The sequence below is a fragment of the Geotrypetes seraphini genome, chromosome 5, assembly GCF_902459505.1.
Source record: "Geotrypetes seraphini chromosome 5, aGeoSer1.1, whole genome shotgun sequence".
Classification (NCBI taxonomy): domain Eukaryota; kingdom Metazoa; phylum Chordata; class Amphibia; order Gymnophiona; family Dermophiidae; genus Geotrypetes; species Geotrypetes seraphini.
The window spans coordinates 138178365-138203151 of NC_047088.1; the positions used below are offsets into that span (position 1 = coordinate 138178365).

At 43.8% G+C, this 24787-nt stretch overlaps 1 protein-coding gene across 3 annotated transcripts in view; it reads right to left on the reverse strand.

Moving 5' to 3' along the window:
* PTH2R (parathyroid hormone 2 receptor) overlaps positions 1-24787 on the reverse strand; it is a 335103-nt gene that overhangs the window by 92429 nt on the left and 217887 nt on the right. For all 3 annotated transcript variants that reach the window (XM_033944289.1, XM_033944291.1, XM_033944292.1), the window contains 2 exons: positions 23947-24007; positions 10764-10830 (listed from right to left, as the gene is read on the reverse strand). In XM_033944289.1, the coding sequence (XP_033800180.1) occupies positions 10764-10830; positions 23947-24007 (128 nt within the window). The remainder of the gene's footprint in view (positions 1-10763; positions 10831-23946; positions 24008-24787) is intronic.

Sequence of the window (24787 nt, forward strand, 5' to 3'; positions counted from 1 at the left end):
CGTTTAGCAGACTCTTTCGCTAAATCAGGTACAAAAAGCAGCTTGGATCCTTCAAAGGTAATCGGACCATGAAGCTTGGCATGTTGCATGATAAGCATGGTCTGGCTGTGGCGTAACATGGTCACAACGATTGGTCTGGGAAACTTGGTGAATTGGTGGCGCTGATGAGGCACGCGAAAAGCGCTGTCAATTTCCAATTTTGTAGAATCATTCAATTTAAGGATTTGTGGCAATAGTGCACCCAGAAACTCAGCGATGTCACACGCTTCCCTTCCCTCCGCTAGGCCAAGGAGACGGAAGCCATTTCGTCGGGCCTTATTATCAGCATCTTCAAGGGCCCTCTCTAGCAGTAGTTTGAGCGATTCATCAGTTGCTGCCGCTTTAGATTCTAGAATATCAATACGGGTAAGCGCTTTGGTAAATTCGCCATTAAGGTTACTGAGGTCCTCTTTTATATCTGCTATGTCCTGTTTAGTGTCAGTAAGGAGCTCGCGGATGCCGCGGAGCTCAGCCAAGATGGCGGACGATTCATCGTCAGGCTTACCAGCACTTTGTTTTTGCGGAGAGGCAGGTTCAGCATTTTTCCGCTTGCTGGGTTTGGTGGCTGACATATTCAGACGGCCGTGTGCGCAAAAAAAAATAAATTCCAAGAAAGGAAAATCGATGTTTGATCGAGGCACAAGCACGAGGTCTCCGGAGCTAGTTCACTAGGCTGCCATACGTGCACGCGCTCACTAGCGCCCCCGGAATCTATCTTCTTTAACTTTAGAGAGTGCCCTCTTGTTCTCTCTACCTTGGAGAGAGTGAACAACCTGTTTTTATCTACTAAGTCTATTCCTTTCATTATCTTGAATGTTTCAATCATGTCCCCTCTCAGTCTCCTCTTTTCAAGGAAGAATAGGCCCAGCTTCTCCAGTCTCTCACTGTATGGCAACTCCTCCAACCCTTTAACCATTTTAGTCTCTCTTCTCTGGACCTTTTCAAGTAGTACCGTGTCCTTCTTCATGTACGGTGACCAGTGCTGGACGCAGAGGGCGTACCATGATAACCTTCTTCGCTCTGTTCATGATTCCCTTCTTAATCATTCCTAGCATTCTGTTTGCCCTTTTCACTGCCGCCACACACTGTGCAGATGGCTTCATCGACTTGTTGACCAGTACTCCCAAGTATCTTTCCTGGGGGGGTCTATCCAGGTACCGCCCCGGACATCTTGTATTCGTGTATGGGATTTTTGGTACTGACATGCATTACCTTACACATCCACATTGAACCTCATTTGCCATGTCACTGCCCATTTCTTGAGCGTGGTTATGTCGCGTTGCAGATCTTCACAATCCCCCTGCTTCTTCACTACTCTGAATAACTTTGTATCGTCTGCACTTGTTCTCCCATGGCTGACTTTATAAATTTTAATAATTAGGACTATATACTTTTACCTCCTCCTCCCTTTTACAAAACTGTAGTGCAGTTTTTAATGCCGACCATGGCAGTAACAGCTTCAACGCTCATAGAAATTCTAAAAGCCATGCTACAGCTTTGTAAAAGGAGGGGAGGTAGTTTTTCCTCTGCTTGAAGGACAAAATATAAGGATGTGTGGGGTAGAGAATGACGCAGGGAAAAAATTTGTCCCTGTCCCTGCGAACTTCCTGCTGTCCCCGCCACCTCCCTGCCAGCTCAGTCCCTATCCCCATGAGCTCAGTCCCGGTCCCCATCCCAACCCCATCCCCACAAACCATCTGATCCCATCCACACAAGCCTTGAATAGTTAGGATTTTATACTGAACTCATTTTATTAAAGTATAAAAAGAAACAATATTCTGTACAATTGTCATTTTATAAATTACAAATAATACAGAGCAAGGATCATTAAAATCCCTGCCTCCCCTCTCCCTCACAAGTATATCTTCCACTATCAAGAAAACTGAAGTCAAATTACTACAGAATGCTACATAGAAAAATCAAGCTAACAGAATACTTCAATCACACATGGCAGGAATAGTGTTAGGGGAGTGCAACTAGGTCAACTACCCCCTGGTCAGAGAGAGCCCTAAGCACGCTGGAAGCTAAAGAACACAGCCTGGGCTTTGTTGTCCACAGTTATGTCTAGCACCAGCTCTAGCAGGATACCTATTTCAATTCTAATATATTCTAATCACAAAATAGAAAATAAAATTATTTTTTTCTACCTTTTATTGTCTCGTCATTTTATTCTTCAAATCATGTTGGTCTCAGGCACTGGTGCCTGTTTTCTTTTGTCTTCTCTTAACTCACTTGCCTGGGTCTCCTGACCATTTGACATTTCTTATTTCTCCATGCTCACCATCCATTTTCTATCTCTGTGTATGCTTTGTCCCCATGTTCCACGTCTCCCTCCTCTATATCTCCTATATGTCCCTTTAGTATTTTCCCTGTGTCCATCTCCCTGCCTTCATCATCTCTCCATTCTATGACACCCCTCCCCCTGTGTACAGTATCACTCCTCTATATACCCCCTGTCTAGCATCTTCCTTCTGTGTTCTTATTCTCCCCATGTCTAGCCATCTTCTCTCTGTGTCCATATACCCTCCCATGTCTAGCATTACCCTTCTGTGTCCATATACCACCTCTATGCAGCATTCCCCTTTTTGTCCCTGTTCTTATGCTCTCATCCATGTCCACAATCTCCCCTCTTTTTGTATATCTCCCCTCTCTTATTCTCTTACACCAATGTGCCTCTCACACTCTTTCTTTCCTCCCTCCACTATGTTTAATATTTCACTCACTCTTCCTTTATCCCCTAGGTTCTCCTTTCCCTCTAGCCCCCTTCCCATGGGTCCAACACCTATATCCCCTCCCTTCAGCACCCAGGTGTGCGTCTGGCACAACTCCTTTCCCTCCAGCTCCACTCCACCCACCACATGGCCCCAGCATCTGTTTCCCTTCTCCCCCAATCCCCAGACCAGATCCAACAACTGTCTCCCTTCCCTTCAGCTTCATCCAGTCCAGCAGCCCAAGCAAATCCCTCCCTCCTTCGTGGGTACAGCAGCAGCCCCCCACCTTGTGAGTCCAGCAGCCCCCTCCCTCCCTATTGTGGGTCCCACAAACCTCACACCCTCACTCCTTCCCTGACTCCCTGATTGTTGGTAGCAAAAAACAAAACCCAAAACAACAAACCTGCAACTCTCCTAGGTCAGCCCCTTCGCGCCTCCCAGGGTGAGCCTACCAGCCAGTTGGAAGCTTCCTGCACACAGCACTGCTCCAAACCTTCTTGCTGCTGAGTCCCTCTTTCCAATGTAACTTCCGGTTTTGCAAAAAAATCTAGCAGTATTTTATTAAATGAGCCTTCAATATCTTCACTTTATTGTGGAATATAACAGAAATTTAACATACTTCGCTAATAGCTAAACACATACACTGGCATAGTCTAGGATAAAACATGTGATGCTGTTCAGCTCTTTACAGCAAGGCCTCATGCTGCACTTGGTCTTTGGTGATGCCAGTAGAAATTTGGATCTTCAAACCACCTGTCCATTGGATTTGCCAACCATTCATTGGTAATACCAAGAGGATGAAACAGGAAATGTTCACTCAAGTCTCCCAGTAATGTGATTCAGTTTACCTGCTTAAAAACCGGCTTGCTCCAACATAACTGTTTTGACACTGGTGTGTTCAAATGCTTTGAAGCAATGTCTTATTTGACACTGTAAGTGATTAAAGCATGTTTGCTAAAAAGTACAAATGATACAACTTTTGACAGATACCATCAATGATTAGATAATTTCTTCAACACAATATCAGCAACTTCACAATCAACTAATTTGTAGTCATGCATGTCACAGAAAAATTGCAGATCAAGAATGGGTGTGTCTTGTGCTCTGCAGTCTTTCATCTACAGTGGCACATAAAAGAGTGCCAGAAAATGGTTGAATCGCTCTAGTTGACTGGAAAATATGAACATTTTTGTTCCATATATATTGCAGGCCATCCAGCATGCTTGATGTATCGCTCCCGGCTTCATGAAATGTACAGTACACCATGAGGAGGTTCTGCTCCAAGAATCCTAAGTGTGTTTTTATGCACTCACGATAGTTATCATGTGGTAGAAGTGTTGAGTCACTGCTTGTTAGGACTGCAGCCAATTTGCTCGACAACCTTGTTTCCAGTAGTGCTGCCCGATTCAGGAAAATAAAATTGATTCGATTCAGCCTCGATTCAATTCGATTTTCCTGCCCAATTGGGTGTTTTTTTCAAACATCCTGGTGGGTTTATTTTATAGCCTCTTCACCCCCTTTGCCTTCTCCTAACCACACTGGTGCTGTGGTGTAAACAAAATAAACAAACAAAAAAGACTTTTCCTCTCTCTGTTAAATCCTAGCTCACGTTTGTGGTCTAACACCAGCTCTGGCAGGATACACGTTTCAAATCTGACATATTGTAATCACAAAACAGAAAATAAAATTAGTTTTTCTACCTTTTGTTGTCTGGTCATTAGTCAAATCTTGTTGGTCCCAGGCTCTGGTTGTCTTCTGATAACTTGCTTGCCAGGGTCTCCTTCTTTCTCTGTGCTAACCATCCATCTGCCATCAATGTCCTCCCCTTCCATTTCACTTCCCTCCCCCGGAGGGAAGTGAAAGAGGTAAGAATGTCTTCGGACACAGACTAGCCCGCCTACTTCGAAGGGCTTTAAACTAGGTAAGTCGGGGGTGGGTATCCACTTTTATACCGGAGCAGTAAGTAACTATCCTGATGTGGAGAACCAACACTACGCTTCTAAGTCTGAGGTAAGTACCCTTATTGCAAAAGAATCGCTAGGAGACACCTTGACTCAAATGGGGGGCTCACTACAGGAGGTTAGTAAACAGAAAGAGTGGAGAGCTATGTATGTTAACGCACACAGCCTAGGGAATAAATTTCTACAACTAGAAACAGAAATAGTTAATGCAGATCTAGACATAGTAGCAATATCCGAAACATGGTTCACAGACTCTCATGGGTGGGATATAACTATACCAGGGTACAACCTGATTCGACAAGACAGAGAGGGTAAGTTAGGAGGTGGGGTAGCACTATACATCAAAGAAAACATTAAGACAACCAGGATCACGGATGTCAAGTATACTGGGGAATCTATCTGGGTAAACCTGGCCAGAGGCGGAGAAAAATGCCTGTACCTTGGTGTGATATACAGACCTCCAAGACAATCGGAGGACAAGGACGCAGAACTAATTGAAGACATTGAGAATATCACCTTACGGGGGGAGGCTGTACTATTAGGAGACTTCAACATGCCTGATGTAGACTGGAACACACTATCAGCGACAACTTGTGATAGCAGGAGGATATTAACGTCCATGAAGGGAGTACGGCTCAAACAAATGGTACTAGAGCCCACTAGGGCCCAGGCCATCCTGGACCTGGTACTTACGAACGGGGAAAGCGTCTCAGAGGTCTCGGTGGGAGAGACGCTAGCCACCAGTGACCATAACATGGTATGGTTTAACCTTAAGAAAGGCTTCCCTAGATCACAAACAAAAACAAGGGTACTCAATTTCCGGGGCACTGACTTCGCACGCATGGGAGATTTCGTCTATCAGACGCTGCAGGTTCAAAAAGTAACTACTAATGTGGAGGCTATGTGGTCAACCTTGAAATCGATCCTTCATGAGGCAACTATCCGCTACATAAAATCGGTAACCAAACAACAAAGAAAAAAGAAACCCCAATGGTTCACAGATGAGGTATCGTGCCTCGTCAAGGAGAAGAAAAGAGCATTTCTCTCATACAAACGCACGGGGGAAAAAGAAGCAAACATTGAATACAGGAAAAAGTCTGCAGCGGTCAAAACAGCAGTCAGGGAGGCCAAAATTCGTATGGAAGAAACTCTAGCAAAGAACATCAAGAAAGGGGACAAATCCTTCTTCAGATACATTAGCGACAGGAAAAAGAACGCAAACGGGATAGTACGCCTTAGAACACCAGACGGGAATTATGTAGAAACAGACTCCGATAAAGCCAAACTACTGAATGATTACTTCTGTTCAGTCTTTACCTGCGAAGCACCAGGGCACGGGCCTCGGCTAGCAGCAAAGCAAAGCATGGAAGACCCATTTCAGAAGTTTGAGTTCACACCAGCTGATGTTTACAAAGAACTGTCAAGACTCAAGGTGAACAAAGCCATGGGACCGGACAATCTGCACCCAAGAGTGCTCAGAGAGCTATGCGATGTTTTGGCGAAACCATTAGCAATACTCTTCAATCTCTCCCTAAGTACGGGGAGAGTCCCCCTGGACTGGAAAACTGCCAACGTGGTTCCTCTGCACAAAAAGGGTTGCAGAGCGGAGGCCGCAAATTACAGACCAGTAAGTCTCACATCAATAGTGTGTAAACTCATGGAAACTCTACTTAAAGGGAAATTAGACACGATATTGGATGAGGGGAATCTGAGGGATCCCTGTCAACATGGATTCACTAGGGGCAGGTCATGCCAGTCCAATCTCATCAGCTTCTTTGATTGGGTGACAGGAAAGCTGGACTCGGGAGAGTCTCTGGACATAGTATACTTGGATTTCAGTAAAGCTTTTGACAGTGTCCCACACCGTAGACTATTAAACAAGATGAAATCGATGGGGTTAGGTGAGAAACTAACGGCGTGGGTCAATGATTGGCTGAGTGGGAGACTTCAGAAAGTGGTGGTCAATGGCACCCTCTCTGAGACATCGGAGGTGACTAGCGGAGTGCCGCAGGGCTCAGTCCTGGGATCATCCCTTTTTAACATATTCATAAGGGACTTGACCCGAGGGCTTCAGGGTAAAGTAGCGCTGTTCGCCGACGACGCCAAACTGTGTAATATAGTGGGTGGAAGCAATCCCACGGATGGTATGACGCAGGATCTGATCAAGTTGGAAAAATGGTCCACGACATGGCAGCTGGGCTTCAACGCTAAGAAGTGTAAGGTCATGCATCTCGGCAGCAGAAATCCATGCAGAACATACACCTTGAATGGAGAAACACTAGCTAGGACTTCAGAGGAACGGGACTTGGGAGTGATCATCAGTGCAGACATGAAGGCTGCCAAACAAGTGGAGAAGGCCTCATCCAAGGCGAGGCAAATGATGGGATGTATCAATAGAAGCTTCGTCAGCCGCAAACCTGAAGTCATAATGCCACTGTATAGAACCATGGTGAGACCTCATCTAGAGTACTGTGTGCAATTCTGGAGGCCACATTACCGTAAAGATGTGCTTCGAGCTGAGTCGGTCCAGTGAATGGCCACTAGGAAGGTCTCTGGACTCAAGGGTCTCTCATACGAGGAAAGACTGGGCAAATTGCAGCTGTACTCTCTAGAGGAGCGCAGGGAAAGGGGTGACATGATTGAGACTTTTAAGTACGTCACAGGTCGTGTCGAGGTAGAAAATGATATATAGATCAGTGGTTCCCAAACCTGTCCTGAAGGACCCCCAGGCCAGTCGGGTTTTCAAGATAGCCCTAATGAATATGCATGGAGCAGATCTGCATTCCTGGCATCTCCATTATATGCAAATCTCTGTCATGCATATTCATTAGGGCTATCTTGAAATCCCAACTGGCCTGGGGGTCCTCCAGGACAGGTTTGGGAACCACTGATATAGATGATATGCATTTTATCATTGACTTTTGTTTGCAGGTTATTTATTTATTTCCTTTTTTGCCAATAACATTTTCATATACGTATATACCATATTATTTATGTATATATATGAGGGATCTTCAAAATGTTCAATGTCAAACTGTCCATTGTAACTTCTTTGGTAACTGACCCAACCTCTTGTAATGTAATCTGACCTTGAACTAAATAGGTAAACATGGAATAGAAAACCTGATTACACTATTTATTAACTACCTCTTTTACAAAAGCGTAGCGAGTTTTTTTGTGCCTGCTGCAACAGTAACAGCTCCAACGCTCATAGACTTCCCATGAGCATAGGAGCTGTTACCGCTGCGGTGGGTGCTAAAAACCATGCTACACTTTTGTAAAAAAAAAAAAAAAAAAGGGGGGGTATCTCAAAAGCAAATTACATCACTTTTCCACATAATCACCCTGTTTTGTGATACAATTTTCCCAGCATCCTACTAACTTCTTAATGCTATCAGAAAGAAATGTTTTTGGTTGAGCCTGCAAAAATATGAAAGTGCAGAAACTTTTTGAAGAACCCTCATGCCTAACGCTGCTTAGGTGGTGCTAAGCATGATTCTATACAGTGTGCCTAACTTCTATAGAATTGCATTTAGCGCTGCACCAGTTGGCATCAAATTTTTAGATGACCTATATAGAACTGGGCCCTTTATGCCCTGGATAATTTTGTAAGTCTTGAAGATAAAACATGTTCTATACTTTCATATAACATATAAGATTATCTATATAACATACATGGACTGTGGACAAATGATTGACCTGACATTTAAAAAATCACCTCTGACAAATCACAACTGACAATCTAAGATGTGAGCTAAAAGATGGAATGTCTACTGGTCAGTTCTCTTAAAACACTTATTAACATTGGCCTGAGCAACATAGAAATAAATGAATGAAATTATATTTACAACAACTATTAAGTACTTTGTTTATTATGAGTATTAATAGACATTCAATGAGATGTAAATGAGGCATGCATTGCCACGGATGGTAAAGGACACAAGTATATGATGACAGTAATAGAAAAATGTAAATACACCCCATAAGAAGTAATTTATTGTACAGAGTGTAGCTGCTATATATTTTGTGTATTTAAATGTATGTACATTTTCTCTGAGCTAATAATGATCTGTTTTACATACTTTTGCATTGTTTTAGCTTATTAGTATAAATTTCAGGTCAATACAATTATCAGATGGTCTATAGCAGTGGTCTCAAACCCTTTGCAGGGCCACAGTTTGAATTTGTAGGTACTTGGAGGGCTGCAGAAAAAATAGTTACCCCCTCTTCTATGAAACTGCGAAAGCAGTTTATAGCGCAGTGAGCTGCGCTGAATGGCTCGCGCTGCTCCCGACGCTCATAGAGTTCCTATGAGCGTCAGGAGCAGTGCGGGCCATTCAGCGCAGTTCTCTACGCTACAAGCTGCTAGCACAGTTTAATAGAAGAGGGGGGTTAATGCCTTATTATAAAAAATGACAATTTTGCATGAGTTAAAACTCTTAATAGTTTATAAATCTTTCTTTTAACTGGTTAAAGGAAAGATTTATAAACTATAAAGAGTTTTACCTCATGCAAAATTGTCATTTCTTTAATAAGACATTAACTATTTTTTTTTCTGCGGCCCTCAAAGTTAAAGTTTAGCATCTTTCCTTTTTCAAAACTGACACATTTCAATCACTATATTGAAAATAAAATCATTTTCCCTACCTTTGTTGTCTGGTGACTTTATTTTTCTGTGCTTTTAACTATGTTTCCAGGGCCTTCTTGTCCATTGACTGTTTTTTTCTCCATCTTCACTTTTTGCCTTGCATGCATTCAATTTTTCTGCTTTCTTCTCAAAATCTACTTTTCCATGTCTTCTCTTCCCTTCCTATCTCTCTCTCCTTCCCTCCCTATTTCCATGGTCTGACATCTCTCTCCTTCCTTCCTTCCCTCCTTCCTTTCCCCTGGTCTGGCATCTCTCCCTCTCCATCCATGGTCTGGTATCTCCTTTCCTTCTTTCCTTTCCCTCCCTCCCCTGGACTTGGCATCTCTCATTCCTCTCCTCTTCCTTGTCTTCCTTCTCCCTCCTTCCCTCTCTCTCCCCAGTTGGGTGCAGCAGCAGCATTTCCCTTCCCTCTTTCCTGTGCAGCAACAGCATTTCCCTCCTTCCACTTCCCTGTGCAGTAGCAGCATTTCCCTCCCACTCTTCCCTGTGCAGCAGCAGCAGCATTTCCCTCACCACCCCCACCCCTGTGCAACAGTGGCAGCAGAATTTCCCTCCCCATAGCAGTAGCATTTCTCTTCCCTCTTCCGTGTGCAGCAGCGGCAGAAGCATTTCTTTTCCTTGTTTCTGGTCGGCTCCCTTGGTGAAGTCATTTTTCAGTTCAAAGCCACGGGTGGCGGTGGCTGCTGCTCCTCCTCGTGCGATCTGTGCCTATGTCAGAGAGGCTTCCAACGTAGGCGTGGATCGCATGAGGAGCCACCACCACCTGCAGCTTTGAATGCAATTTCAAACACTGTAGATCAACACACCTATAAAATACTGGTGTGGAAAGTATTACTAAGCTGGTTTTCTATATTTTAAAAAATGTACCTGTCAATATTCAGCTGTCAGCAGTCAGTGTTTTTTTTTTTAAATACCGACAGCCATAAGCTGAAGTAAGCTTGGATATTCAGTGCTGGCCAATTCTGGGCACTGGCATTGAATATTTGGTTCTGACCATGTGTTAATAGGTTCTAACTGATATTCAATCAGGACCCATATAAGACGCTCATGCTAGTCCTGGCTGAATATCATCTGGGATCTGCACAAGGGTATTTCAGAAGTTCACCCCCCTCTCAGATCAAGTACTTCCCCATGGCTCTGCTCTTCCTCTCCCCCCCCCCCCCCAAGCCATCATTCCCAGTCAAGTGCACTCTCATGGCCCCACTCCCCGATCAAGCACTCATCCTGGCTTAGCCCCCACCCACAATCATGTGTTGTTTCCTGAAGCCCCCCCTTACTTGCCCCCCTTCCTTTCCCACTCAGGCTCTTGTACATTGGTTACCCATGCTTATGAATAACCGCTGTACATAAACATAAATTTAAAGAATCGATGTTTTGTTCTTCATTGTATGCTATGAAACCTACCCCAATAGCTGCTAATATCGGTGCTTGGTAAATCCATTTTAATTTCCCAGCTTGGAGCTCCCAACACCTGTGAAACAAAAACAAATCATTTAATCATGATATGATTTACATCAATGTCTCTCAAACTGTGTGCTACGGCACAGTGGTGTGCCATGAAGAGATTCCAGCTGTGCTATGAGAGGTTCCAGAATTATTTTACTTTATTTTTAAAAATTTCCTTCATAAATGAAATGCGGGTTTGCTTGTTGATTATTGAGCTGTGTTTTGAGTTCATGTGCACTCAAAAACAAGCACATCCATTGCATTGATTAATAACTCTATTCTATCCACTTTAGTTTCACTGTTGTTACAATTACCCATGCATAGCTTTTCCATTCTAAACTAAGGGCTCCTTTTACAAAGGTGTGCTAGAGCCTTAACGTGTGCAATAGCGCGAGTTAAATTCCCGAGCGCGCTAGCCACTACCGCCTCCTTTTTAGGAGGAGGTAGATTTTCGGTTACCGCACAGTAATTTTGTGCATGCGCTAAAAACCCTAGCGCATCTTTGTAAAAAGAGCCCTAAATATAGTCTTTTAAATTTTTAATATTTCTTATTATTTACTTTTTTCCTTTTCGTATGTCCTTTTTCTACCTTGAAATCAACTTTTTTTTCCTCTCCCTTCAACTTTCATTTCCCCCACCCAATTGTGTTAACCTTATATGTTCTCCTTTTCTATAATTATTGTAGTTCTTCCCTTTCTTCCCTCCAGGTAATATCATTTCATGTACTTGTTGTTCTGTAATTGATATACATATTTGTATTGTTTTTACCCAAATTTTATTATACTTGTAATTCATTTAGAAATTCATTGATAAGCGATTATATCAAATTTTAATAAAACTTGAAACTTTAACTAAATAATTTAATTTTTTGCTGGTTTTGCAATTTTATCAAATGTTTTTCATGGCACATTATGCATATGTTACTATGTATAATGTGCCGCAAACAACATTTGCTCCGTTTAGTGTGCCACAAAAAACATTTGATCCATATAGTGTGCTGGAGTTAAAAAGATTTGAGAGACACTTCTTTACATTTTCCCCATATCAGTAATAAGGCATTTAAATAAATAGTCAAATTAATGAAATAATACATTGAGGGTATAGTTATAATGGTGTATCATGGCCTTAACATATATTATTTGCCTTTTATTGTGTGTTAGAGCAATAATGTATGTTATATTACCATAACTAATGTAATATTCTGTACTGAGGAGTACATAGTTATGAGATGTAAATGCTCCTGGGAAGATTCTTAAAGGAATCAGCAATATTATTTACCTCATACCCTTATGTCCCCTCCCAACTCTGAGCATTCTCCCAATACCCCAAAACTGAGAACTTTGATGGCCTACCAATGGAGACTCTCTGATGGCTCCCCTAACAGAGACCCTCTAAATCAGTGGTCTAAAACTCGCGGCCCGGGGGCCACATGCGGCCCGCCAGGTACTATTTTGAGGCCCTCTGTATGTTTATCATAATCACAAAAGTAAAATTAAACAGTTTCTTGATCATATGTCTCTTTTTAGCTATAAATTACAATATTATTATTAAGACTTAGCCAAAAGGAAAGATTTATAAACTATAAAGAGTTTTATCTCATGCAAAATTGTCATTTCTTTAATAAGACATTAACTATTTTTTCTGAGGCCCTCCAAGTACCTACAAATCCAAAATGTGGCCCTGCAAAGGGTTTGAGTTTGAGACCACTGCTCTAAATGGTACCACATTTCCCCTTCTCCCACCGCCTTACCCCTTTAATAATAATAATAATAATAACTTTATTTTTTCTATACCGCCATAATCTTGCGACTTCTAGGCGGTTTACAGTGAAAGAGAGCTGTACAATCAGTGAATTACAAGATGAGAACAGGTAGAAAATCACTGAGTAATCAGTGATTACAGGATAGAATTAGGTTACAGTATAATCTTTAATATGTTACATCAAAGGGGCAGGATGGTCAGCGAATTACAGAATACAGAGGGTTATTTTGGGAGTAATATCAATCCATTGTCACTCCTGTCACTGAGTTCAAAATGGCACCAGAAACCCTAGCAGTAATCTCAAAGTACTATGCTGGGAGGGGGGATCAAGCTGCCATATAAAGGCCTCAGGGAGATGGGGAGAGGTGGGGAAAGGGGGAATTAAAGAGGTCTGAGTTGGGGGGCTATCAGTAAGGTCTGAGTTGGGAGGGGGCATTGGGGGAGAGAACAAAACATCAGCCTGGCTCCTCTAAGAAACTGCCCTGAGTATTATGCATGAGCTTTGTAGCCTAATGTTCTCAGGCTAGAAAAATAATGCTGCTTGCAAGGTTGTACTGTGACAGTGACTTAGTCACTCCCATGGAAAACTAAAGTGCAATGAAAGCATGTGACCTTAATAATTTCTCCCTTTATGTCATTATTTTAGAAGCCCTATTTGCAATTTTTACATGTATTTAAACTTATATCATCAATAAATGTTGAAAACCCAATTCAAGAAAGCCAGGATTTTTTTCATATAAATCTGCACTCTGGCCCTGATTCTCCAAAGTGCATCCCGATTTTAGGCAGCTGTAGGCGTCCTACAGCTGTCTAATTAGCCAATCGGGATGCACGTTTTTTTAAATAAAATGCTCCTCAGGCAGGCCTGAAGGCGCCTCCGGGAGCCTAGGGAGACCCGCAAGATGCCTAAGCTCATCTAAGGGCCTTAGGCGGGCCTTAGGCTGAACCTAGGCGGCCCTACGCATCTCCCTAGTAGAGGAGAAGCTTAAAATGTAGGCCAGCAAAATGCTGGTCTACATTGTAAGTAGACGCAGCCGCTATACTTATCGCGGCAAGGGATCTCTCTGCCGCTATATGTATAGCGGGCCGCGGCCTGTCCGATCGCTGGCAGGAGGGTGCCCAATCCCTCCTGCCCGAAGACGCACCCTCCCGACACTACCGACCGCCCCCCCCCGACACTACCGACCGCTTCCCCCCGACATTACCGATCTCCCCCCCTCCCCCCTGACAATATCGATCGCTGGCAGGAGGGTGCCCAATCCCTCCTGCCCGAAGACGCATCCCCCCCCGGCGCTAATAATCCCCAAACCTCCACTCCACCAAACCTGTTCTTCCGGTGAGATGGGTCATGCATGTCCAGCCGGCAGGCAAGCCTCATCGAAATGAGGCGGGCCCGCCCCTTCCCGGCCCATCCCGCCGAAGCCTAAGGCCTGATTGGCCCAGGCTCTAGAAGCCTGGACCAATCAGGCCTTAGGCATAGTGGATCCGCCCATCCCCACTAAGTCTAAGGTCTTTAATATAGTACTGTGTTAACTGGTCAATAACAATCAAGGAACAGTGAAACCACAAATGGTCAACAGTGACAATTCGTACTTGCATATTCAACATTCAGTCTAGATAGGTAGTACAGAAGATCTACTTAATCAATGTCTATAACAACCTACTTAATCAATGTCTAAATCAACCTGGAACTCATGTCCACAGAGAAAGATGTGACACTGACTGTAGGCACAGTCGCATTTTGTTTGTCAAAAAGTTTGTGGTTGCTGTCCCTCCCAGGATGGAAGGGCTGCTTGCAAGACTGTTCGGCCGAATGCATTCGGGATATGGAATACTATGTTGAGGCAATAGTGCTTGATGAAGGTGTGCATGGAGGACCATGTGGCTACATTGCAGATGTCCTCTATTGGTATGTGGTGTAGATGAGCCAGAGTGGTGGCTATGGCTCTGAGCTGGTGGGCGTGGGCTCCCGCCGGCGGTTCGTGCTGCGATCTTCTAAAGGTGAAGTAAATGCACTGGGATATCCAGCGCAAGAGCATGCATTTGGTGACTGGCAGTCCTGGTCTGTTGTGGTCATAGGAGACGAACAGTTGTGAGGCTTGTCTGGTCCGTTGCATCCTGTTGATGTAGGTCGTCAGGGCCCACACACAATCCAGGAGGTGTCGCTGAGGTGGCTGTGAACCTCCCTTTGGATGGATGTAGAGTGCAGGGAGGATGATGGACTGGTTGATGTGGAATGCTGAAGCCACCTTCGGCAAGAATCGGGGGTGGGTTCTGAGCACCACCCTGTCCTCATGCAGGAATGTGTAGTGAGGATGATGGACCAGGGCCTGGATCTCGCTGATACATCTGGCCGACACGATGGAGGTCAGGAAGAGGGTTTTCCAGGTGAGAAATCTGGGATCTGCCTCCCCCAACAGTTCGAAGAGGTTGAGAGTGAGTTGATGCAGCACCAGGTTGAGGTCCCATCTGGGCGGTGGTGGTATGACCGGTGGATGCAAGTTGGAAAGTCCCTTCATGAATTTTGCGATTATTGGGTGTCCCGACACCGGTGCATTGTCTATGCCAGTGTGGTACACCAGAATCGCATTTAGGTGGACCTTGATGGAAGTGGGTTTCAGACCCCCCCCCCGGGATAAGCTCAGCAGGATGTCCGGTATGGGGCAGTTGTAGGGGTCTCGCTGTTGCGTGTTTGTGTACCAGTGGCGTAACCATCTCCATTTCAACCCGTAGCATTTTCTGGTTGAAGGTCTTCTGGCTGCCACAAGGATGTGCTCAACATCCATGCGGTCAGGGCTAGCGACCACAGGTCGTGGTGTAACTCTCGTTATGTGTTATGAGATCTGTGCTGACTGGGAGGTAGAGAGGTGGGTGAACCGCTATTCGTTGTAGCACCGGGAACCATGGTTGCCAGGGCCAGAACGGGGCAAAGGATCTTCTGCAGGACTTTGGGTATGAGAGGCGTTGGCGGGGAAGCATTCTTTTAGTATGGGGGAATGTGACCAGTCAGGCTCCGTGCCTGCCTTGGTCCCTGCTATTGCCCTAGTGTCCACCAGGGGAGCCAGAGGGAAGCCCCGGTGAGAGCAGGCTCAGTCAGAGCAGTGCGTGGCTCCCCTGATGAAAATGGTAGATTTCAGTAAACTGTGAGGGAAGCTAGGGAGAAAGCACAGGTCTCTCTCTAAGGAAGAGGTTGCTGGCTCCAGTGAGAGTAATGTCTGTGACCCGATGGAAGTGGAGGAATCTGGATCCACTCTGGAGTTTGTAGCAACCTGCCAAGAGGTGTCAATGGAACTTCAGGGCGAGTTGGCTCCTGAAGATTTGTGTGCAGCACCTGAGCAGATGGAAGTAGGCTTAGCTGCCATGTGCAAAGACTGAGTGGAGAACTGTGAGTGTTTGTTTTGCTTTTTGGCTGAGAGTGTGCTTTTCTTTTATCAGCTGTTTCATTGACTGCCAGAACTGTGGGGTTTGATTTTACTGTTTTGTTCTCAGCTCATTTTGGTAGGAAACTGAGAGTGCCTTTTTGTGGGAGAAGTTTGCTATGATCTGGGAGAGATTTTGAAAGCTGTTTTTTAGTTGTTGGTTTTTTTTTTTTTTGCTTTAATAAATGCAAACTTGTGGCACTTCTCTTGGCCCCAGCAGTGCTGTTAGCTGGAGGCTTGCATGTTTGAGCTGAATGAATATTTGGAACTGCAACAGCTAAGGAACTGAATATTTATGGGACCTACAGTGTGCAGGCTAGGGGAAAGAACTTTGCAGAAAAGAAACTATTGCGATAAAATACAGTTTGATGTAAAAGGAACTATGTGAAGAAACCTTGAATTCCATGTAGGATTTACCCCTGGAGTTTTGTTTTGGAAATTACATTTTTGTTTTGCTTGAGAAAATTCTGACATTAAATTTACTTTGAGAACTGGTATCACTGGAAGTTTGGTAATTTGGTCTTTGTATTGCAGTACCTGCAGGGTCGACTCTATTCAGAGCCACATGCCCGGGTTGTTTTTGGCTGTAGCCACTAGGGGCACTATTGAAACTGCTTTGAGGCTTTAGTGGTGGCTACAATATTTAGGTTCCTCACAACTCGATCCTGTGTCTTTGAACCAGTAGGCTGAAAAACAGGCAAACGGCTCCCTGATTAACATGGAAATCCAAAACCATCTTTGGTAGAAAGAAAGGAACTGTGCGTAAGGAAATCCCTGTCTCTGAGATTTGGAGGAATGGTTCACTGCAAGAAAGAGCTTGGAGTCCGGAGATATGCCTCACTGACAGAACAGCAACCAGAATGACCGTCTTGAGCATCAAGCAAAAGAGGCAGTCGGACCCTTGGACGACCAGGGAAGAAAAGGGTACATCAAGGAAGATAAACAAATCGCAGACAAACTAAATTCCTTCTTTGCATCCGTCTTTACGAAGGAGGACACCTCAACAATACCTGAAGTGGAGAAAGTGTTTGCAGGAGAAATAGAAGACAGCCTCACCACAGTTGAAGTGGACTTAGACCAGATATACTATCAGATCGACAAACTTAATAATAATAATAATAATAATTTTATTTCTTATATACCGCTGTACCGTGAGGTTCTAAAAGTGACAAATCCCCTGGACCGGATGGAATTCACCCGAGAGTCTTAAAGGAATTGAAGGTTGAAATCGGAGAGTTATTGCAAAAACTTGCAAACCTGACAATCAGAACTGGACAGATACCGGACGACTGGAGGATAGCGAACGTCACCCCAATTTTCAAAAAAGGATCGAGAGGGGAACCGGGCAACTATAGACCTGTGAGTCTTACGTCTGTCCCCGGCAAGATGGTTGAAGCACTGATCAAGGATAGCATGGTCCGGCACTTGGACGCACACGACTTGATGAAACCCAGTCAACATGGATTCAGGAAAGGGAAATCATGTTTGACGAATTTACTCCAATTTTTTGAGACTGTGAACGAGCAAATTGATAGTGGGAAGCCGGTGGACATAATATACTTGGACTTCCAGAAAGCGTTCGACAAAGTTCCACACGAAAGACTTCTCAGGAAACTACAAAGCCATGGCATAGAGGGGGATATACAAAGATGGATAGGCACATGGCTGGAAAACCGAAAGCAGAGAGTGGGCATAAATGGGAAGTTCTCCGACTGGGAGAAAGTGACTAGTGGTGTACCCCAGGGCTCGGTACTTGGGCCGATCCTTTTTAATATTTATATCAATGACCTGGAGGAAGGAACATCCAGTGAGATCATCAAGTTTGCAGACGATACAAAACTATGCCGGGCGATCAGATCGCAGGAGGATAGAGAGAAACTCCAGAGCGACTTGTGTCGGTTAGAAACATGGGCGGAGAAATGGCAGATGAAGTTCAATGTGGAGAAATGCAAGGTAATGCATTTAGGCAATAAGAATAAGGAATACGAGTATACAATGTCAGGTGCAACTCTGGGGAAGAGTGAACAAGAAAAGGACCTGGGTGTACTGATAGATAGGACCCTGAAGCCATCGGCACAATGCGCGGCAGCGGCAAAGAAGGCAAATAGAATGTTGGGCATGATAAAGAAAGGAATCTCGAGTAGATCAGAGAAAGTTATAATGCCGCTTTATAGGGCAATGGTCAGACCACACTTGGAATACTGCGTCCAACATTGGTCTCCCTACCTAAAGAAGGATATAAAACTGCTGGAGAGGGTGCAGAGACGAGCAACAAAACTGGTGAAGGGTATGGAGAAACTGGAATACGAGGACAGACTTATAACACTAGGATTGTTCTCCCTTGAGAAAAGGAGACTGCGTGGGGATATGATCGAGACCTTCAAAATACTGAAAGGAATCGACAAAATAGAGCAGAGAAGATTATTTACATTGTCCAATTTGACACGGACTAGAGGACATGAAATGAAGCTAAGGGGGGACAGGTTCAGGACTAATGTCAGGAAGTTCTGCTTCACTCAGAGAGTGGTTGACACCTGGAATGCCCTCCCAGATGAGATTATTGCGGAATCGACCGTCCTAGGCTTCAAGAGCAAACTAGATGCATATCTCCTTAAGAGAGGCATGTAAGGATATGGTGGACTATAAATTACGACAGGTGTACACCTGGCAGGGCCTCCGCGTGTGCGGATCGCCGGACTTGATGGACCGAAGGTCTGATCCGGAGATGGCATTTCTTATGTTCTTATGTTCTTATATTAAGGAAGCATCCCAAAGAGACTCAAAGTCTTGGAAATACTAGACAGCACAAAGTTGAGGTTCCATTAAGGGAACAGCAAAGTAATCGGTGGTCTAATGTGAAGATCCCCTTTCAGAAATCTGTCCACGTCAGGGTGAGATACCAAAGATGAAGGATGACCCCAGGCTCAAAAACAAGAGAGCCCAGCCACTTGGACCTGAAGGGCAGTGAGGCCTTGATCAAGACCAGCCTGGAGAAAAGCCAGCACCATCAAAAGTGGAGCAGAATTCAGCTCCGCTTGGTGGTCCTGAATGCACCAATGCTGGAAAGTCTTCCACACCGTAGCATAAGCAGATACAGCATTCTCTCCCTAAGGAAGAGGTTGCTGGCAATGAAGCCGACGGCACAGTGAGCAACGGCCGCTAAGAGAGCGAATAGAATGCTAGGTATAATCAAGAAGGGTATTACAACCAGAATGAAAGAAGTTATCCTGCCGCTGTACCAAGCAATGGTGTGTCCGCATCTTGAGTACTGCGTCCAATATTGGTCACCGTACCTTAAGAAGGATATGGCGTTACTCGAGAGAGTTCAGAGGAGAGTGACACAACTGATTAAGGGAATGGAAAGTCTTTCATACGCTGAGAGATTAGAGAAACTGGGTCTCTTTTCCCTGGAGAAGAGGAGACTTAGAGGGGATATGATAGAGACTTACAGGATCATGAAAGGCATATAGAGAGTAGAGAGGGACAGATTCTTCAAACTTTCAGAAAATAAAAAAACAAGAGGGCATTCAGAAAAGTTGAAAGGGGACAGATTCAAAACAAACGCTAGGAAGTTCTTCTTTACCCAACGTATGGTAGACACCTGGAATGCTCTTCCAGAGAACGTTATACGGCAGAGTACGGTACTGGGGTTTAAGAAAGGATTGGACAATTTCCTGCTGGAAAAAGGGATAGAGGGGTATAGATAGAGGATTACTGCACAGGTCCTGGACCTGTTGGGCCGCCGCGTGAGCGGACTGCTGGGCGCGATGGACCTCAGGTCTGACCCAGCAGAGGCATTTCTTATGTTTCTTATGTAGTTGACTTCTTAGACATGAGAAGTGTGCTAAGGACCACATCAGAAGAGCCTTTGTGGTCTAAAGCTGCATGCTCAAAAGCCATGTCATAAGAGCAAAGCGACCCAGATCAGACCCTGCATAAGTGGATTGGCAACCGTGTGAACAAGCTATTGAGCTAGATGGGACATTGGTCTGACCCAGTAAGGCTATTCTTATGTTCTTATGCATCCCTGTATAGAGCCCAGCAAGAGAGTAAGACATGCTGGAAAAGATTCATGCATACTCTTGACCAAGGAACCACATCCAATGTGGCAGTCACGAAACCCAGGACCTGAAGATAGTCCTACGCTGAAGGAGCTGGAGAAGTGAAGAAATCCGGGAATGCAGATTCTGTCTGCATGCTCCTGGAAGTCAAATGTGATCCTCAGCCGTGTCGAAGAGAACATCCAGGTATTCCAAAGACTGCGTGGGTAAGAGACTGCCCTTTCTGTAATGCACAATCCAACCAAGGTCCTCTAGCACCTGGATATGATCCTGATGCACCGTATGTCAACCCTCGACCAATAAGGGAGTTATTATTAGCCAGTCATCCAAGACAGGATGTACTTGCATCTTACTGAAGTAAGCCGCTACAAACACCATCACCTCAGAGAAGGTATAAGGAGCTGTCACTAGTCCAAATGGCAGAGCCAAAAACTAGTAATGGTTGTGCAAAACATGAAACCGCAAGTATCTACGCTGGGCTGGGAAGATCAGAATTTGCAAGTATGCCCCCATTAATCCAGAGAAACAAGGAACTCTTCCGGGGTCACTGCTGCTATGACAGATCACAAAGTTTCCCTGTGAAAGCGTGAAATCCTGAGAGCCTCATGTACATGCTGTAGCTCCTGAATAGGCCTCCAACTGTCTGAGCCATTCATTGCCACTATAAAGTATATGGAGTAGCTGCTGAAGCCCGAAAGGCTGGGCAGCACCCGCTCTAGAGTTTGAATATCCAACAAGTATTGTACAGTGGCCTTCACTTTGAGCACCGTATCCGGGTGCCTTGCAGGAGAGTTCACAAACCAACCAGTCAGAACAAACACACTTGTGTAGAAGGAAAAACTGTAGGTGGAGCTAAAGAGCTCAGTGAAGTACAGAATAGGCACAGAGAAAAATCCGAACTGGATTCCTTCTGCAGATGACACAGACAAGAGGTCATAGCCTGAAACTGGGTGGCAGCAGGTTCAGGACAAATGCCAGGAAGTTCTGTTTCTCACAACGAGTGGTGGGCGCTTGGAATTCTCTTCCTGAGGATGTTGTGGCAGAGACTACTCTTCGGGGTTTCAAACACAAGTTGGATATACACCTTCTTGCAAATCATATTGAGGGATACGGTAATTTCAGGTTTTCATAATAGAGAACCTAAACGGGCCGCCGTGTGAGCGGATTGCCGGACTTGATGGACCTCGGTCTGATCTGGTGAAGGCATTTCTTATGTTCTTATGGCACGCAGCCATGGGGACACTACCCACTTGTCTGAAATGTCTCACCTATTGCACTATAAATGTTGACACCATTACAAAGTTTTATCAAATACAAAAAGCAAATCAAAGTAAAATAAAATGATCAATAACAGAAGCATATTACATTTTAAAAAAAATCACACACATACAAATCCCCAACTATTTCTAAGGCCATCCATCTTTTCTTTTGATATTTCTTAGAAAAATATTACTTCCTTTTCTCTTCATAGGCTCTCTAGTCAAAAATTAGAAAGAACTACCCCTATAACCCATTAATACCTGCCCAGTCTCCCTTCTTCTTATCACTGCACTATAATAATAATCTCTTTACCAAAATTAAAACCTAATATTTTTATTTAGTTTATTTACATGTTCTTATGAACTGCATGCAAGCCCAAAAGCTGTTGAAGGAGTGCAGGTTGAGATACAGCAGTTATTTTTCAGTTCTTGGAGGGTTCTTAATCTGTTTGTACCTGAGGAATGAAGGGTTAAGTGACTTAGTAACTGAATACCTGAAATACAAGCAGGACTTACAGCAGTAATACTAATGCCGTTATTTTTCTTTCTCTTTTGTTTTCTACATGAATTTCCTAGAAACTGCAACAATAATTCTTGACTGGGACAAGGCATTAGTATTTCCTTCAGAGCCCTATAATCATGGATCCTAAGTCTAACTATTAGGTGTCACCATTTATGCAATGGCGCTATGAGGCTCGTTTCTATTGGACCTATAGTACATGGAAATGCACATATATGAGCCAAAGAAAATAGAATATGAAAATACAAATATTCTGCGATAACCACAGAAAACTCTGCTGTAGTGAAGTGAAATAACAGTTTCTTATTTGAGCTTGATAACATGGAATGTAGACCTCCAGTTGGCTTAGTGATCCTGGAAGTTATCTCTTATCAGATGAGTGGGTCCAGCTTGATTAGACCTAACTCTCATCTGCCTTGTATTGTTGGCCTGTTGCTATGCATATGATTGGTTAAAGAAAAAGGACACATTCTGATTTGCTAGTGTGTGACAGGAAAGTCTACTAAAGCCAATCAATTTGGGAAATGTTACAGTCCCATGCCTTGCATACTAAGCTGATAAGGAGCCAGCAGAAACCTTAAGAAGGTGCTCTGAGTTAAAGGAACAAAAGAGCCACCCTGAAGATTCTTGAAATACATACTGCCTCACCTATCTCCTATCAACCGCTAGCTTCTCTTTCTGACTTCAACTGTCAGTAAAAGTTACCATCTCCCTGGCTTGCTTGCAGGGACCCTTCCTAGCAGGAGCAACCTCGTAGCTATTTCTTGCATTCATTCCTAAAGGATAGTGTGCCTCGCAGAGGAGGAAATACTGGGTTCATGTCCTTAATTATTCTCCAGAGACATTGTGCCAGGAACACATAAAATGGTGTTTAATACCATAGAGCATATTTGCATTAATTCAACAAGAATAGTGTGGTTGCCATGGTATTCCACTGTAAAAATGAATAATCTAATACTTAAATTTATTTACCGGGTCATCTTTTAAAAATAAAAGCTCGACTCGGTTTACATAAAATACATAATGAAATGGAAAAGTCAGACATAATTTACAAAAAAAATTAAGACATTATAACAAAATCCAAATCTGAATAAAATAACTGAAAAAACATGTTTTTTACATAAAATGAGAGGTATTGACTCCCCCCTATGCCTGAAATGCGGCCGGGATCCCAATACTTTAGTTCATTCCTTTTGGGATTGTTGAACTATACAGGTTTTTTGGAAGTCTATCGTTCACTACTTCCGAGGCTTATTTTTGAGCACCATTGTGGGTACAGTGGAGCAGTTGGTTCTTGATCTACCTGGGGCCTTTCAAGGCCTTCCTAAAGGGGGTCCCTTCTAATGTCGTAAGGTGTGTCTCCTTGCTCACAAATGCATTTTGAACTCCTGGACTGTTTCTGAGACTCCCTCTTTTTGGACCTGGAGAGCTCTTGTGCATAATTTGGCCACATGGGAGGCCCGAGAGGCCGCTGGCCGCCCTCATTGCCACCGTCGCTTTCGGCTTATGTGGGGAGTCTATTTGGACTCCTTATCTCCTAGAGGTTGCAGTCTCCTTTTGAATCCTCTTGCTTAGCCTTGATGAGGTTCTTCGCGCTCACTCCTGGGATCGGTCACCACAGGCACTTTCCTTTTTTTTGGGGGGGGGAGGACTTTTCTTTTGTGTCTGCCAGGGGCCACCAGAGTTCGGGCCTTTGGCATTTTGGAGTTTAGTTTCTTGACTTCTGTTTGCTTCTTGGGATGGTGGGGGGGGGGTTTGTACGGTTGGATCTTGATGCTTGGTTGGGGTTTAGGGGCTGAGGGGTTGCTACTCTTGTTTTACCTTCACAACGTGCTGACTTTTGTATTGTTGGCAGCTCTTTCATTGCTGTCTTTGTTGTTCGTTGTTTGGTATTCATACTAATAAAAAAAGATTTGAACATAAAGATTTTCTGAAAGTTGGAAGAGATGAAAGAATTCTAATCCCAACTGGAAGTACATTCCTAATAGATGTAAAAATATATACAAAGGATCAAGAAATATAACAGAAACAAAACAAGAATAAGATGATACTTTTTTATTGGATTAATAAAGCACACTCTTCACACTCCCTGTTTCCCCATTCACAATGTTGACTACTTACCTTTCATCTGCTAATGTTGCTCGTATTACTGCCCACATCACTGCAAAGATTGCTGGGAATCCTATAATGAAAGAGTTATTAGCAAACTGGCTTTCTAAATTGCTTATATGAGGGTAGTTTGAAAAGTTAGGTTAAAAAAAGCAAGTTAAACAAATATTTTTTAAAATTTGACAAAATCATATTTTTCCAACAGGATGGAAAAACTGAAAACTTGTTGGACTAAGGGCTCCTTTTACTAAGCTGCGTTAGGGTTTTAATGCGCGGAATAACGCACGATAGAAGCTAATGCCAGCATTGAGCTGGTGTTAGTTCTAGCCATGTAGTGTGGGGGTTAGCGCACGCTAATCTGCTGCATGTGCTAAAAACGCTAGCACACCTTAGTAAAAGGAACCCTAAGTGTATAGCCCTTGCTGGAGACTAACCCCCTCTTCTACAAAGCCGCGCTAGCGGCTGCCGTATGGCAACAGCCCCGAAACCCTTTAAATCTCTATGGGCTATGGGACCATTACCACACAACTTTGTAAAAGAGGGGGTATGTCGAGAAATATAACTGTTTTTCAAAAAAAATATTTGTTTAATTTGCTTTTTTAACGAATATTTCAAACCACCCTTGTAGTCATAACAGAAAAAGATTTACATGCAAAAATGACATTTTTATGTCATTGGATCTGTGTTATTTTGTTTACTAGTTTACATAATTTAGATATTTCTTTTGGTTTGTTTTCCCCTCCTACCAGCTGTTTGAAAAAATATTCTCAAGTATGCTTCCCTGCCCTCTGCTCAATCTTCCTTATGTCTGTTGTTTAATTAAAATGCTGTTTTGGTCCATGGCTTCCTTGAT